Raw genomic sequence first — 14,058 nt, 5'->3', positions numbered from 1 at the left:
CCTCCAAACACGGTGAGTTGAGTTGATGCCAAAGAGTTTGATTTTGGTCTCATCTGACCACACCACTTTCACCCAGTTCTCCTCTGAATCATTCAGATGTTCATTGGCAAACTACAGACGGGCCTGTACATGTGCTTTCTTGAGCAGGGGAACCTTACGGGCGCTGCAGGATTTCAGTCCTTCACGGCGTAGTGTGTTACCAATTGTTTTCTTGGTGACTATGGTGCCAGCCACCGTGTAGTTCTGGGCTGACTCCTCACCGTTCTCATGATCATTGAAACTCCACGAGGTGAGATCTTGCATGGAGCCCCAGACCAAGGGAGGCTGACAGTTATTTTGTGTTTCTTCCATTTGCGAATAATCGCACCAACTGTTGTCACCTTCTCACCAAGCTGCTTGGCGATGGTCTTGTAGCCCATTCCAGCCTTGTGTAGGTCTACAGTCTTGTCCCTGACATCCTTGGACAGCTCTTTGGTCTTGGCCATGGTGGAGAGTTTGGAATCTGATTGATTGATTGCTTCTGTGGACAGGTGTCTTTTATACAGGTAACGAGCTGAGATTAGGAGCACTCCCTTTAAAAGACTGCCCCTAATCTCAGCTCGTTACCTGTATAAAAGACACCTGGGAGCCAGAAATCTTGCTGATTGATAGGGGATCAAATACTTATTTCCCTCATTAACATGCAAATCAATGTATAACTTTTTTGAAATGCGTTTTTCTGGATTTTTTTGTTGTTATTCTGTCTCTCACTGTTAAAATACACCTACCATTAAAATTATAGACTGATCATTTCTTTGTCAGTGGGCAAACGTACAAAATCAGCAAGGGATCAAATACTTTTTCCCCCCACTGTACATAAAGACAAATATTGTCTTTAAATTGTTTTAGAGGTCGGAACAACTTGTGGTAGGAAACCTAGTGGCCTAGAGACACTCAATATTGCAGCTCTCTCATTACAAGTTATTTTATTTATGTGGAGGGTTGAGAACCTCTGGTGGAAATTTTATTTGTCTGTGTTAATGCCTTTTGCACACCCATTTTAAATAATATATTCAGAAACATGTTAAATATGTAGAATGAAAGATGAAGATGCCTGATGTTTTTTTGTTTGTTTTGTCTTGAAGTGATAAATAGTGTTTTAATAGGTACGAGTCACTTACAAATACTCCCAGGGGGCTCATTGAAATGGACTCCTCAGACAGAGACTTGAGGTAGGAGAGGTGATTTATTAGTGATTGGGAGGATTTACAGGCAAATCTGTTGTTCTGATGATTACTGTGAACTTGTTTGATACCATATGAATTGCAGCATCATTCATTGTGAATGGACGGTATTCTCGTACATAGAGATTGCTAAATGTGATTCACTTCCCAAATCTATTAAATGGGTCATTTTACAATACTGCCCTCTACCAAGCATGTGCTCAGAGGGATCAACTAAGTGAAATGTTCCTGTCTTTTGGAATTCAATTTAGTATTGGGAACAAGTCCAATGTCTTTATTATAATGTAATCGTTTGCTCGACACCATTACCTGAGGTGTCATTTAAAAACTAAGCATATAGTAGAACATTATTCCAGAATACTAATTTTCTTTTTAATTTAATTTTGAATTAATCAGAGCAGGATGATTTCTAGGGCTAGGCAGGTTTAAAAAGTTTGTAATGTGCCGGCATATTATGCAGCTTTTGATGTATCTCCTCTACAGTGGTAAATGCCTTGTGATGTTTCCATTTCTTGATCTTCCTGATGCACGACTCCAACTCAACTTGTGTTCAAAAACATAACCGACAGATAAAAAAAACCTAATCAGATTGCATATTCATTCTTTCCCTGTCATGTCATTAAACGGGTATATTGTGCGCTACCTTGTGCATTTACTGAATTGGTTATTATAATTCAACTGCAGTTTCATATTGACCAAGCAGATATAATTAAATGGAATATTTCATCCTAATTAAGACAAGCAGAAGGAGAAAAGAAAACAATTTCCCTGTTTTGTTTTCCACAGGTCTGGCGCCCTTTTTGGAAATTAAAAAACAATATTTGTGGAATCAATGGCTGTATTCTTAAAAAACACAGAAAGTGCTCTGAATATAATGATCTCGACCCAAGGGCTGGCAGAGAAATCCTAAAGCACGTGTAAAAATAGACAGAGCAGCATTTAAACTCCAGAGACCATATGCTTAGAAGGCTTTGAATGTTTTGGAACTATCCATCAATTATGATTTATGCCTTGGAAGCTAAGCATTATACATGGGATGAATAAGTAGATACCCCTGTGAACATTTAAAATTCCCTGTTAAGATATTCCAAAGCTCCCCTCATGGCTAAGCCTTTGTACTGTACCTCCTTTGGAGAAGTCAGCTCATAAGTAAAAACAAAGCTAAAAATAAGAGGTCATTTTTTGTGGACTGCTGGAGCTTTAATTGTCATTCATTGGTGGGTAAATTGATGTTGACATGTAAAGATGTTCTCTGTACTTGACTATATTTCAGTTGCAGGAACTCTAAGCATGTATAAGACTAAAGAATGAGAAGGAATACATTACATCTAGAAAAAGAAATATGTCTTAGGAAAAAACTTACACAGATTAAAGAGATTGAGATACTAAATGAGGAGTAATAAATTAACTTGCTGGTGGAATGGATTCTTTGATATTTTCTCAGATCTTGTGCACAGGTTATTTGCTTAGTTGATCGCAATTTTAACAGCATTGAGAATTGCCTCAAGATGCTTGGTGTTGTTGCAGGACAAATATGAACATTAAAAGCTTGTGTATCAGGCAGGGAGATGAAAGACAGCGTCCAATCCGTACATTATACAGGTAACGAGCTGAGATTATGAGCGCTTCCTTTAAGAGAGTGCTCCTAATCTCAGCTCGTTACCTGTATAAAAGACACCTGGGAGCCAGAAATCTTGCTGATTGATAGGGGATCAAATACTTATTTCCCTCATTAACATGCAAATCAATTTATAACTTTTTTGAAATGCGTTTTTCTGGATTGTTTTGCTGTTATTCTGTCTCTCACTGTTAAAATACACCTACCATTAAAATTATAGACTGATCATTTCTTTGTCAGTGGGCAAACGTACAAAATCAGCAGGGGATCAAATACTTTTTTCCCTTACTGTATATTGAAATATCTTTTTAGTAACAAATGCTATGAGTTAAAATTCTATATGTTAAGTGTTTTCAGGATTCCTGAACTACTAGTACTACTAATATACTACTACTACTTATTAGTTGTAGTATTATTATTATTATTATTATTATTATTATTATTATTATTGTTATTATTGTTGTTGTTGTTATAGTTGGAGTTATCATTTTAATTAGGTAAGGTAAGGTAAGATGTGCATCTCACACATTTTAACCTTACTCTTGCTGCATACAACAATGCTTGTACAGTGAAAGTGGCACACTGGTTATACAGAATGAACAGTTTTTTTTATGTAATCTTCTGCATTATCTCTGAAGATCCTTAATTATTTAATTATATTAGTTCAATTATTTTTTGAGTGAAGATTTTCTTGAGCTACATAGCATCCTATTATTTCATTATATGTCTTTGTCTTTAGACAAGTAAAAATATGAATATTGCATCTTAAAATTGTAAATTAAATGTACACTGCCACCAGGATCACAAATACACATATTTATGTTAAAGTGTGTACTAAATAATCTGTGTGGTATGTGTGCTGATGATAGAAATTTCACTTGTATTCTCTTAATTGAAAGTTAAGTTGTACTGAAGGTACAAGGTTATACCTTGACACATTTTCTGAAAATGTCATGTGAGGTCTGCAATAATTTCTAAAAGGATTACAACTTTTTTCTTTCAGTTTAAAAAGATTTTCCAACCGTTCCTGCAAAGCAGCAACTTTTCTCTATCCTGGAAAGGAAAAATAAAAAAGATTATTTTATTTAATGTTTAATTGCTAATCTTGATAAATCTGATCAGCTGGCCAAGGAACATATTAAATAATTGTACCTGCTTTGACAGTACAGCATTTCTGTAAAAGTGTGTTATTCTAATGTTAAACTTAAAATAAGACATAATATGTAGCAAAGAAAATATTAGTTGTCATTCCTTCCCAGCTCATTTGATGAGTCACCTCAACTTAATTCATTGAATAACTAAAAGTATCCGTGATAACTGTCCTAGTTTCTTGCTTTCGGTAAACGATTCCAGTTTTTAAATTGTGTATCTTATATTTTTCATTTTCTCTGCATTGCATGCGGTGAATTTGGAAATGTATTAAATATTTTCATGAAAATACTGAATGTTGTATATTATATTATAGTTTAGTGCTATATAATTAAGATATCACAACTAGTTATATACTAAAATCATGACTTTCAAACAAGGATTTAACATCTCTTCTGCATGATACCATACGTATAATATTATTCGTACGTCTTAATACAAGTACTCCTGAAAATGTGATATACTGTCATTATAAAACAAAGCATAAATACATAGGCTAAATAAATCAGCTGTGAAAAGTACTGAAACAAAGCACCCTATCTTCAAAATACATCTACACATTCATTTCTTAATAAATATTTTTTTACAGAATTAAAGTTCAGAATTGCATTTTGTATGGTCCTGCTTCATTGCAGTCGTCTACTTTGCCGTTTGGAAATGTAAACGTTTTTCGCGTTAGCGCTACGTCGCTAAGTGTAGTTTGTCCAACTACGTTTGCCGTAGCAAGAGTAGGAGAAGAAGACGAGTGACAAACATGGCAGGTAAAGTTGGGAAACAGAGCCGTGGCACCGCTGGCAGTGGCTTTGCAAACAGGAAAGGTCCTGCCGGGCAAGAGGAAGAGGAGCAGGCGCTTCAGGCTGTCTTGATTGCTGACAGCTTCAGTCGGAGGTTTTTCCCCATTTCCAAAGACCAGCCCAGGGTCAGTGCATCTGTACATATGGTTAAGTAAGCACGGTGGCTAACGCTTCATGTCGAAAATGTATAGAATGTATTAACACAACTTCAGTTATGTTACTGTCAGCCTACGGTATATCAGATAATAAAACTCTTCTCGGTGTGCAAAATGTATAGTTACAGTATATAGACCTTTTCTACTGTTTAATGTACTGGTAATGGCATGACTGAGTTTTCTGTGGCCTCATCACATACACTTGAATGATATGTAGCCTAGGTGGTCGTTTTTTGTAAATGTAAAGCTTATATATTATATATATATAATGTGTGTGTGTGTGTGTGAATATATATTCATACATATTTCATATTTCCATTCCTATATGAATATACAAAACGCTATATTGCTTGGACAACGATACATTAAAATACCTTTATCTTTTTATTTTCCTTAAGTATAACCATTAAAGGCAGACATGGCTGATTTAACTAAAAGAAACCGCTCAGTTTGCAAGTGGCAGGTTTGAATTAGACCATCGTAATCATAAAATAGCATTTTAATGTTTGTACAATATGACATGCAATGTAAAAGAGCCATCTATCGTTAAGACTGAATTGAGCCTCATTTGTCTTCAGGGGTCATTCATCATTATGATAAAATTTTGTATTTGCCTCCAAATAAAAAAAATAAAAAACATATTTGATAAAATACTTATACAAATGTTTGTTTGTTTGTATACAAAAGCTGTGATGGATAACAGCTGTCCCTTAACTGTCCCATGTGTCTTGCTCTAATATATCACAAGATAATACATTCCTGCCAGTTGCAGCCATTTTCTAGTAAGTTGCCTTATCAACTTTTGTACAGGCATTGTTCCCATTGGCCAATGTGGCCATGATTGACTACACCCTGGAGTTCCTCACAGCCACTGGTGTCCAGGAAACCTTTGTCTTTTGCTGCTGGATGTCCAATAAAATCAAAGAGCACTTGCTGTGAGTTACCTCCCTTGGTTTTACGTTTCTTCTCTGTAGAGTACTCCTTGTAATACGTTGATATTTAATGAAGTATTATTCAGTAGGTTCTTTTTGGCTGAATCGTTTAGAGAAAAGGTAGAAACTGAGCTGAACAGAGGGATAAACTTATCATTCTTTTTATGCTTTTCTGGAAGTGCAGTAAGAGCTTCTATTCAAGAGCATTTGAATTGCTTAATGTGAATCCTTCCTACAGGAAGTCTAAGTGGTGCCGCCCAACCTCCCCGAACACAGTACACATCATCACCTCAGAACTGTACCGTTCTCTGGGGGATGTGCTAAGAGATGTTGACGCCAAGACCCTTGTGCGGTCTGACTTCCTCCTAGTCTATGGGGATGTGGTATCCAACATCGATGTCACTCAGGCGCTGCAGGAACACAGGTGAGGTTTGCCATAAAATCAGGGCACAATTTACTTCACAGAATTTGAACTATTGCTGCAAAGGGATTATCTGATTTAGGTTATTGTGTACCATGCTTATAAATTAACATTGATTTTTCTTATGTTGCACAAAACTCTTCCAAGAAAATAAGCCACAGTCTTAATTCTCTAAAGGAATCGTCGTAAGGCTGAAAAGAACATCTCGGTGATGACCATGATTTTCAAAGAGTCATCGCCAGGTCATAGGTCACGGTGCAAAGAGGATGACGTCATTGTTGCTGTGGACAGCAAGAGCAACCAGGTTCTCCATTACCAGAAGACCTATGGCTTGCAAAAACTCCAGTTCCCCATGGTATGGCTGAATTCAACTTGCAAGTATTAAAAATTAGATGTCTACAAAATGTGTAAATGCTGTCTCTTTAATCTGAAAACATTAGTATCTTCTAAAAGTCAGTAATAAATAACATCTGTAGTATTTAAATGTTAGTAGATGGAAATCTTAATAACCGGTTTGTTTGTTCTTCTCAGGCTTTAAATATTTAGCATTTTAAGTAATTCCTTAGTTAAGGCTTTAAAATAAATTTAAAGGGAAGTTCAGGGATTCACAATACCAATCTCTCAACCTGTTCATTCATTCCTTTTGTACTCTTATTTCTCAAGAATATCTTCCACAGTGGTAGTGATGAGATTGAAGTCCGTCATGATCTTCTCGACTGCCACATTAGTATCTGCTCCCCACAGGTTAGTCTATTGATGTTCGGGAACTCTTTCTGAGAAAATGCACGCTTGATGTCACACACAAGAAGCACAGTCTCTTAAATGAGTTACAATTATGTTGTTTTGCAGGTGGCAGAGTTGTTCACTGACAACTTCGACTACCAGACAAGAAATGACTTTGTCCGAGGACTCCTCGTCAATGAAGAGGTATAGTTTACTACTGTGGCTCTCAAATGTTTTCTTCCACAGGACACCTGATTTCCAATTTCCAAAGACTATACAATAAAACATATCATTTTACAGAATGCATTAAGCTCATGCTGATCTAAAACAACCTAAATGTCACTGTACAACCATTCCTATCTTCACTTGTATGCTTCATTATCTTCATTATCCGTCAGTCTAGTTCAATGGAAAAGTATTTTGGCTGTTTTTTTAATCCATATGTTCCACCTTTATGCTCTATATTGAGTGTGTTTGAATGTGTTATAGTAGGTATAAGAGTGCAGATATGCTTCTAATTAATGTTTTAAACCTCTCTGGGGTTTCAGATTTTGGGGAACCAGATCCACATGCATGTGACTGGGCATGAGTATGGGGCGCGGGTGTCCAACCTGCTGATGTACGACGTGGTGTCCTCCGACATTGTGCGCCGCTGGGTGTACCCGCTCACCCCAGAGATGAACTTCACTGACCAGGAAGGCCAGGCCTGCACGCACTCCCGACACAATGTGTATCGTGGGGCGGGGGTCAGTCTGGGCCATGGCAGCCAGATGGTGGAGAATGTACTGATTGGCCAGGGCACCAACATCGGCGCTAATTGCCACATCTCAAATAGTGTCATCGGCAACAATTGCACCATAGGTACTGTCTTACAGTAGCTACTCTGGTGGAAAGGTGGCTTGAATGTGAGGCTGGTCAACTGTCTTAAATCATGAACATGGGTGGCTGTAGACACAAGAGATGCTGTTAACGTGAAACGTTTGAATGTCACAGTAGTAGTAGTTCAGCTGCTGCTGGCATGGTTATCGTCTCCCCTGTATCATGCAAGTAGAAATATCTATTTTTAAAGCTGTCTGTTCTTTTCCTAGGGGACAATGTGATTCTGGACAGGGCCTATATCTGGAATAATGTGTGCATCGCTAACAACTCTCATATCAAGCAGTCAGTCCTCTGTGACAATGTGGAGGTGAAGGAGGGAGTCACACTGAATCCACAGTGCGTCCTTGCCTTTAATGTGAGTGTGTGTCAGTATTGGAAAAGGTGATCAAAGAGAGGGTGTGTTACAAAGCAATAATAATGCTGTGAAGCAAAAATCAGTCATCAAAGCGGCAAAAGGAAAATAAGCCAGTTAGGGAAACAAAATATTTTATAAGCTGTATACAACACCATAGAGGTGACTTTCTCTGGTTTGTATCTCAGATTCTGTTCAAAGTAAGATTGTAAGCTAAGGCCATGCGACTCTAGGTTTTCTTTTTTTTCTACTGTGGTAGGTGGTGATTGGGGCCAATGTGACGCTGCCGGAAGGCACAGTGGTGTCGATGCACCACCCTGATGAGGAGGATAAGGAGGACGAAGATGAGTTTCTGAGTGATGATGCAGAGGTCAGCAACAGCCAGGCCAAAACTAAGTTAAAAGGTAACATTTTATTTACTGAACTAACTCTGAGGTAAGTGAGGAAGGAGTACCCATTCAAATAGTGGCAGTTAGTTATTCCACTTGTATTCCATTTGTATTTGGAATTGTTTAATTTTAAGAAGGGACTCTTGGGGACTACACATAAAAGTCTGAGGTGCTGCCTAGATTTCATAATGGTCCAGTTTGTATTGGGTCATAAAGGCTGGTTTAAGACAGACTGATTATCAATCTATTTGCCTGGAGGCCAAGGGTAAAATATCTCTGACCGCTACAACACTGCTGAACTGTATACATAATTAATATAGTGGAGGATACCCTTCCTTAGCTTATTGGCATGTTACCTTGAAAAGCTTAGAAATGTAAAAATGTATCCTGAATAAAGGATGGTGACCTTCACAAAAGTATGATATAGAACCATTCCATTATGTTTTAGCTTTCAGTACAGCTGCAGTTGGAACAGAAGGCAAAGGTTACATATGGAGAGCAAGCAGTCTGACGGAGGAAGAGGAGCTGACCCAGTGCTTGTGGGGTAAGGAGTCACAGAACTCCCCCTAGTAATTAGTCACCACATATTCCACCCTAGCTTTCCATCATGGCCTACACTATAGATTGATAAAGGATATTCATACTCAACATCTGTGCTGCAGATCTCTGCAATTGTGCCACTTCATTGCCGTATATACTTTCCTGCTTTTGGATCCTGTGTTCTGTAGTGTCAAGAAGAGGGGAATGAGAGGTAATGTGAGGTAACTGGATGCTCTGTGTGTTTCCAGACCTGGAGCTGAATCCTGATCCAGAGAGTGATAGTGAGAGCGAGATGAGCGAGGGGTCCCACGACCTGGACAGCCGGGGTGTTTCTCCTGAGCTTGATGATGTCAATGGTGAGATGTTTTCAAGCTTTCCCAGATATCAGCATATCCCAGATATGTTTTAATATATACAGTAGTGTTCAAATGTATTCAGGCCCCTAATGAAGTGTAACTAAAAAGTTACACCCCAAAACATTTAATAAATATAACAAGGTTAAGAATGGTATGACTGTGAATAGAGCTCTGTATTATTTGTATATGTAAAGCATATGGAAAATGCCTTTTGAAAACAATGCAACCTTTGATGTGTGTGCATTTCTTCAATATCAATTGCAAGGTTATCTGGGTAGAAAAAGCCGACATTGTCAAGTGTACTTGACTGTCTATTGTAGCATGTAAAGTGTAGTTGAATGCCATGAACATGTCCACTATGAAAAACAGACTAAACTGGTTTGATACAAAGCGAGAGGCTGATCTGTTTGTGTTGGCGTGCAGTCTTTCAGGTGGAAGTGCTGGGGACTCTGCAGAGAGGAATGGAGGAGAATATTGGCTGTGACAACCTGGTGCTGGAGATCAATTCTCTTAAGTAAGAGATCCTTTGCAGCTTTCCCCCCTCAGATTCTATGCAATGTTTACAGCCCTTGTAATTCACTTACCAATGTTTATCATCTCCTCAGATATATAGACCCAATATATGTATTTTTGTTTTGTGTAATGGAGAATTACACATTTTATTGCACATTTATTCTAGAAAGCATTGGTCTGTAAATCTTCTAATAAGGCATGTATTCGCTGCAGAGAGCACAATATCTTAAGTGTCTTATTACTGGCAGACGGTCCTTTCGATTTTGTGGGTGAATGCATTCTACCAAGATATGTTTTCAACTACTTTCGACTCCTGATTGTTTTAAGACTTGAGGTTAAGAATGGTATGACTATAAATACTGTATATTATATCAGTGCATTCTGGGACATAATAGAGCTGTCAAAGGGAATGATTTAAAGGATGGAGTAACTTCTTTCCCCTATTAATTCTACAGGTATGCCTATAACATCACTTTGAAGGAGGTGATGCAGATCTTGACTAAAGTGGTGTTGGAGTTTCCCTTTCAACAGCAAGGACCAGAGCTGACCGCTTCACAGTACAGCACAATACTCACTCCTGTAGGTATCCAGCAAAGAATGGACTTTATGGATTAACACTACTAACACTATAATAGTGAATGAGTTAACTGTAAAGTGATCTATCATTCATAATAGATATTGAGTTGAAAGTACAGTATGTATTAATCCCATGTCAAGCAGTTTTGTTCTTGTATGTTTGTTTTAAACATTGAATTAAATATGATTGCATTCTTTCTTATGTTTTCAGCTCTTAAAGAGATGGGCCCCAGTCTTTAAAAATTACATCAAGAGAGCCCAAGACCACTTGGATTGCTTGTCTGCTATTGAAGAGTTTTTCTTGGATCATGATTCTCATTGGAGTGCAATGGTCAAAGTAAATCAGTGTGCTGCATCATTCACTTGATTTCTAGCTCCTGCTATTAATCCAACATTTTACAACCTTGCAGTTAAATCATAATGTTTCTTTCATGCAAGGGTTGAGGTTTGTTTTTCTATAACCTTTACCTTTTTCTTTGTTCGTTCAAGGTTTTGATGAATGTATACCAGCTGGAAATTTTGGCTGAGGAGGCAATTATGCACTGGTTCTCCCAGGGAGCGAGCTCTGAAAAATCTAAACAACTGCGCAAAAACCAGGGGGTGAGTCAGTCAGGAAAGCAGGCTGTGGAATGAATATGTGAAAGACCGAATATCATATGTTTGGTGCTGCATTTTATGTTTTGTTTTTTCATCTTGAGCACACTAGGGGAAAAAATGTGTACTCTCAGTATAGTATGGTTATGAAATCTCTTCAGACACTTCAGTAATTGGTAGTACTACATAAAAAAATTACCTTTACTTAAAAGGTAGATTTATTGTAAAGTTATGCTGGGGTCACACTACACAATTTCTTCCAACCCGATTTTATGAACAGGGGGCAGCTCACACTTATTTTGCACGAATATGTCTTGCGTCGTGAAGGAGCACACACTACCCGATCGCTTAAGTACAGGGGAACACACACTTAACAACTGATCTGAAATCCTTGTCGTGACGATCTGCATCACAGCCTCAAATCTCCTCACATCTCGCAGAAACACGCGTGATCCATCCAGAGAAAAGGTAAACAAACACGGACGTGGACATTTATAGGTCACGTTCGTATAGCACAGACGTCCGCAGTTATGCACAAATCTGCGCTGCTGCTCCACAAATGGGATCCGTGGATTTCTGCAGATCTGTGCAAAACTGCAGAAAGAACATGACCACAAGCCACTGTTGCAAACGCAAACACAAAAAGCGCAGAGAAAAGAGGATGTGTGTGAAGAGATGGCTGGTGAGGCGAGGGTAATAGCCTGTCTACTCTGTATGATAGCTGGAGGTGAGCAGCACACAGGCTATATCCATCCCACAGTATGATCATCGCATTGTCGGGATTGATATTTTGCACAGACCTGGGTCAATTACAGATACTAATTGGTATTTGTATTTGAAAATATTATTTTCCCTGTATTATAGTATTTTAAAATAACCTTCCCCGAAACAACCATTGGTAGTTGAAGTATTTTAATAAATATTTATGAAAATCTTATTCTCCTGACAATATTCTTAGTTTATTTTTCAGTAAGCTCAGCTCTCATTGGCTGCTGATTACGTCACCCTCCACGATCGGTACCGATCAAATCTTAAATATTAAACATGTTTAGTAAAATTGTAGGGGCTCCGACAAGCTTACGATGGGATCGGAGGGCAAGCGATTGCATCGCAGTCCATCTCAAGGCTGATTTATACTTCTGCACGGGCGTTGTACACAGACGTTTGCATAGCTGTCTGCCAACATACTTGCTTGTAAGGTTGATGCGTCCATAGGCGGCAGTGTCGCATTAACACATCGCAATCTACAGAAAACGAAACCCGATTTCTATTGTGCACCTACGATTGTATGGATGTAAATTAGCACATACTGTTAATGACATGTTACAGAAACTACACGCACACACACAAATACAAATTGCATCCTGTATGTGTAGATCTATATTGTCTTGATATAGTTGGCTAGAGACTTAACACTAGAACATACATACACACACACATCTCTGCGTATGTGAATTTCTCATGCATATCCATTCTTATGCTACTAAATATTTGAATTAAATACATATATGGCGTTTCAGCTGTTAAACTCCTCAAAATTAATGAGCTATAAATGCGTTCTTCTCCAACTGCCAGACCCGCAGTTTATATGGGCTATAGCCTACTGAATATACTAAATATAGCTGACACCGGTCGCCCCAGCACTGAGCGATTGGCCCAGGCTCTCGGAATGTCCTGCTCAACCAATCGGCGCTGGCCTGACACGCAGGACGCAGAGACGCACTGTTGAGATTTCGGAGGAGTGCGCGTCGGCTCCCCTGTGAGCCTCTGCGGGCTGCACTTACCCAGAAACCGCTGCTCTGCGTCGCTACACAGAGACGCATACACGTACCTACGCAGAAGTATAAATTGGCCTTCACACTACACGACAATCTGTAGCGGGGACGAACCCGTGAGGGCCAAATCGGGCTTAGTGTGACCCCAGCATTACTTATTTATCTTGGCGAAAGCTAAGTTCAATTCTGCATGAAGTTTTAACATCTGTTTTCATTTTGAGGGAATCTAGTCCATAAGAATATGTATTTGATGACACTTTTACTATGCAGCCCCGGCTGTTCAAAGTAAATACTGCTACAAGCAAGTGTCTAATCCTGAGTAGGCACAGCTCCCAGTTTACATAGTGATGGTCTTACTCTCACCCGCAGCTCCTAAAGTTCATCCAGTGGCTGGAGGAGGCAGAGGACGAGTCATCTGAGGAGGACGGAGAGTGAGATAATTTCCCCCCAGCAGAGGTTACTTCCTGTTCTGACCGCTAAAGTGTGCCTGTGTCTTCAGAGAGGCTCACTGTGAAGAGGTGACGCACAGTGCTGTGTAGAGCGCAGAGGGGAAGAGGAGATCTAGCACAATCGGAAGAATACTTGCCTTGTGGTGTTGAATTGCAATTCCTTTTTTGTTTTCCTGGTTCATTGCTTTTTTTTAACAAAATTATTTATTTTACATTATACAGTCTATTCTGAAGCAGCTTCCATGTACATATAAGATGTTGGGATTATTGGTTTTGCTCATGAGAGGAAACTGCGTGTCATTTGGTTAGTGAAGGATGAACTGCTGGGATTTTGTTTTTCTGCTAACCATACCAAAATTGTTAACATGAAGGACCTGAAAGATACGCGTTGAGTGCTGTAGTATAAAAATACATATTTATACTAAGAAAACTTAAATAAAACATGGATGGATTACTTATTAGGAATTACTAGTCTGTTTTAAATAACCAACACGGAAGTACTTATTTTTATCAGATGACTTATTCTGTACCATGGAACCAGCTTTGAGAAATGGTTTGTTACCTGAATATCAAATTCATAAATGCAATAAAATTAATGAAAAAGTAAAATGTGTTCATGT

At 38.6% G+C, this 14,058-nt stretch overlaps 1 protein-coding gene across 1 annotated transcript; it reads left to right on the top strand.

The window, feature by feature from the left end:
* Positions 1-4,710: 4,710 nt before the first annotated feature.
* Positions 4,711-14,048, top strand: eif2b5 (eukaryotic translation initiation factor 2B, subunit 5 epsilon). The gene is made up of 16 exons (XM_066709244.1): positions 4,711-4,909; positions 5,750-5,874; positions 6,110-6,295; positions 6,470-6,647; positions 6,956-7,036; positions 7,142-7,219; positions 7,564-7,876; positions 8,104-8,249; positions 8,506-8,650; positions 9,084-9,179; positions 9,424-9,531; positions 9,955-10,045; positions 10,500-10,623; positions 10,832-10,957; positions 11,110-11,220; positions 13,359-14,048. Exons 1-16 carry the CDS (start codon positions 4,745-4,747, stop codon positions 13,422-13,424), a joined length of 2,139 nt encoding a protein of 712 aa, XP_066565341.1. The 5' UTR covers positions 4,711-4,744; the 3' UTR covers positions 13,425-14,048.
* The last annotated feature ends 10 nt before the right edge of the window (positions 14,049-14,058 follow it).

This window comes from Amia ocellicauda, chromosome 7 (assembly GCF_036373705.1).
Source record: "Amia ocellicauda isolate fAmiCal2 chromosome 7, fAmiCal2.hap1, whole genome shotgun sequence".
Taxonomy (NCBI): Eukaryota; Metazoa; Chordata; class Actinopteri; order Amiiformes; family Amiidae; genus Amia; species Amia ocellicauda.
The sequence above is the reverse complement of the archived record's forward strand: the minus strand, read 5'-3'. Positions and strand labels throughout refer to the sequence as shown.

Excerpts from the sequence above, each read along its gene's own strand:
- eif2b5 (XM_066709244.1), top strand. The coding sequence starts at position 4,745 with ATGGCAGGTAAAGTTGGGAAACAGAGCCGTGGCACCGCTGGCAGTGGC. Across the intron at positions 8,651-9,083 it reads GGCCAAAACTAAGTTAAAAG|CTTTCAGTACAGCTGCAGTT; the intron begins GTAACATTTTAT and ends ATTATGTTTTAG. Across the intron at positions 9,532-9,954 it reads TGAGCTTGATGATGTCAATG|TCTTTCAGGTGGAAGTGCTG; the intron begins GTGAGATGTTTT and ends GTTGGCGTGCAG.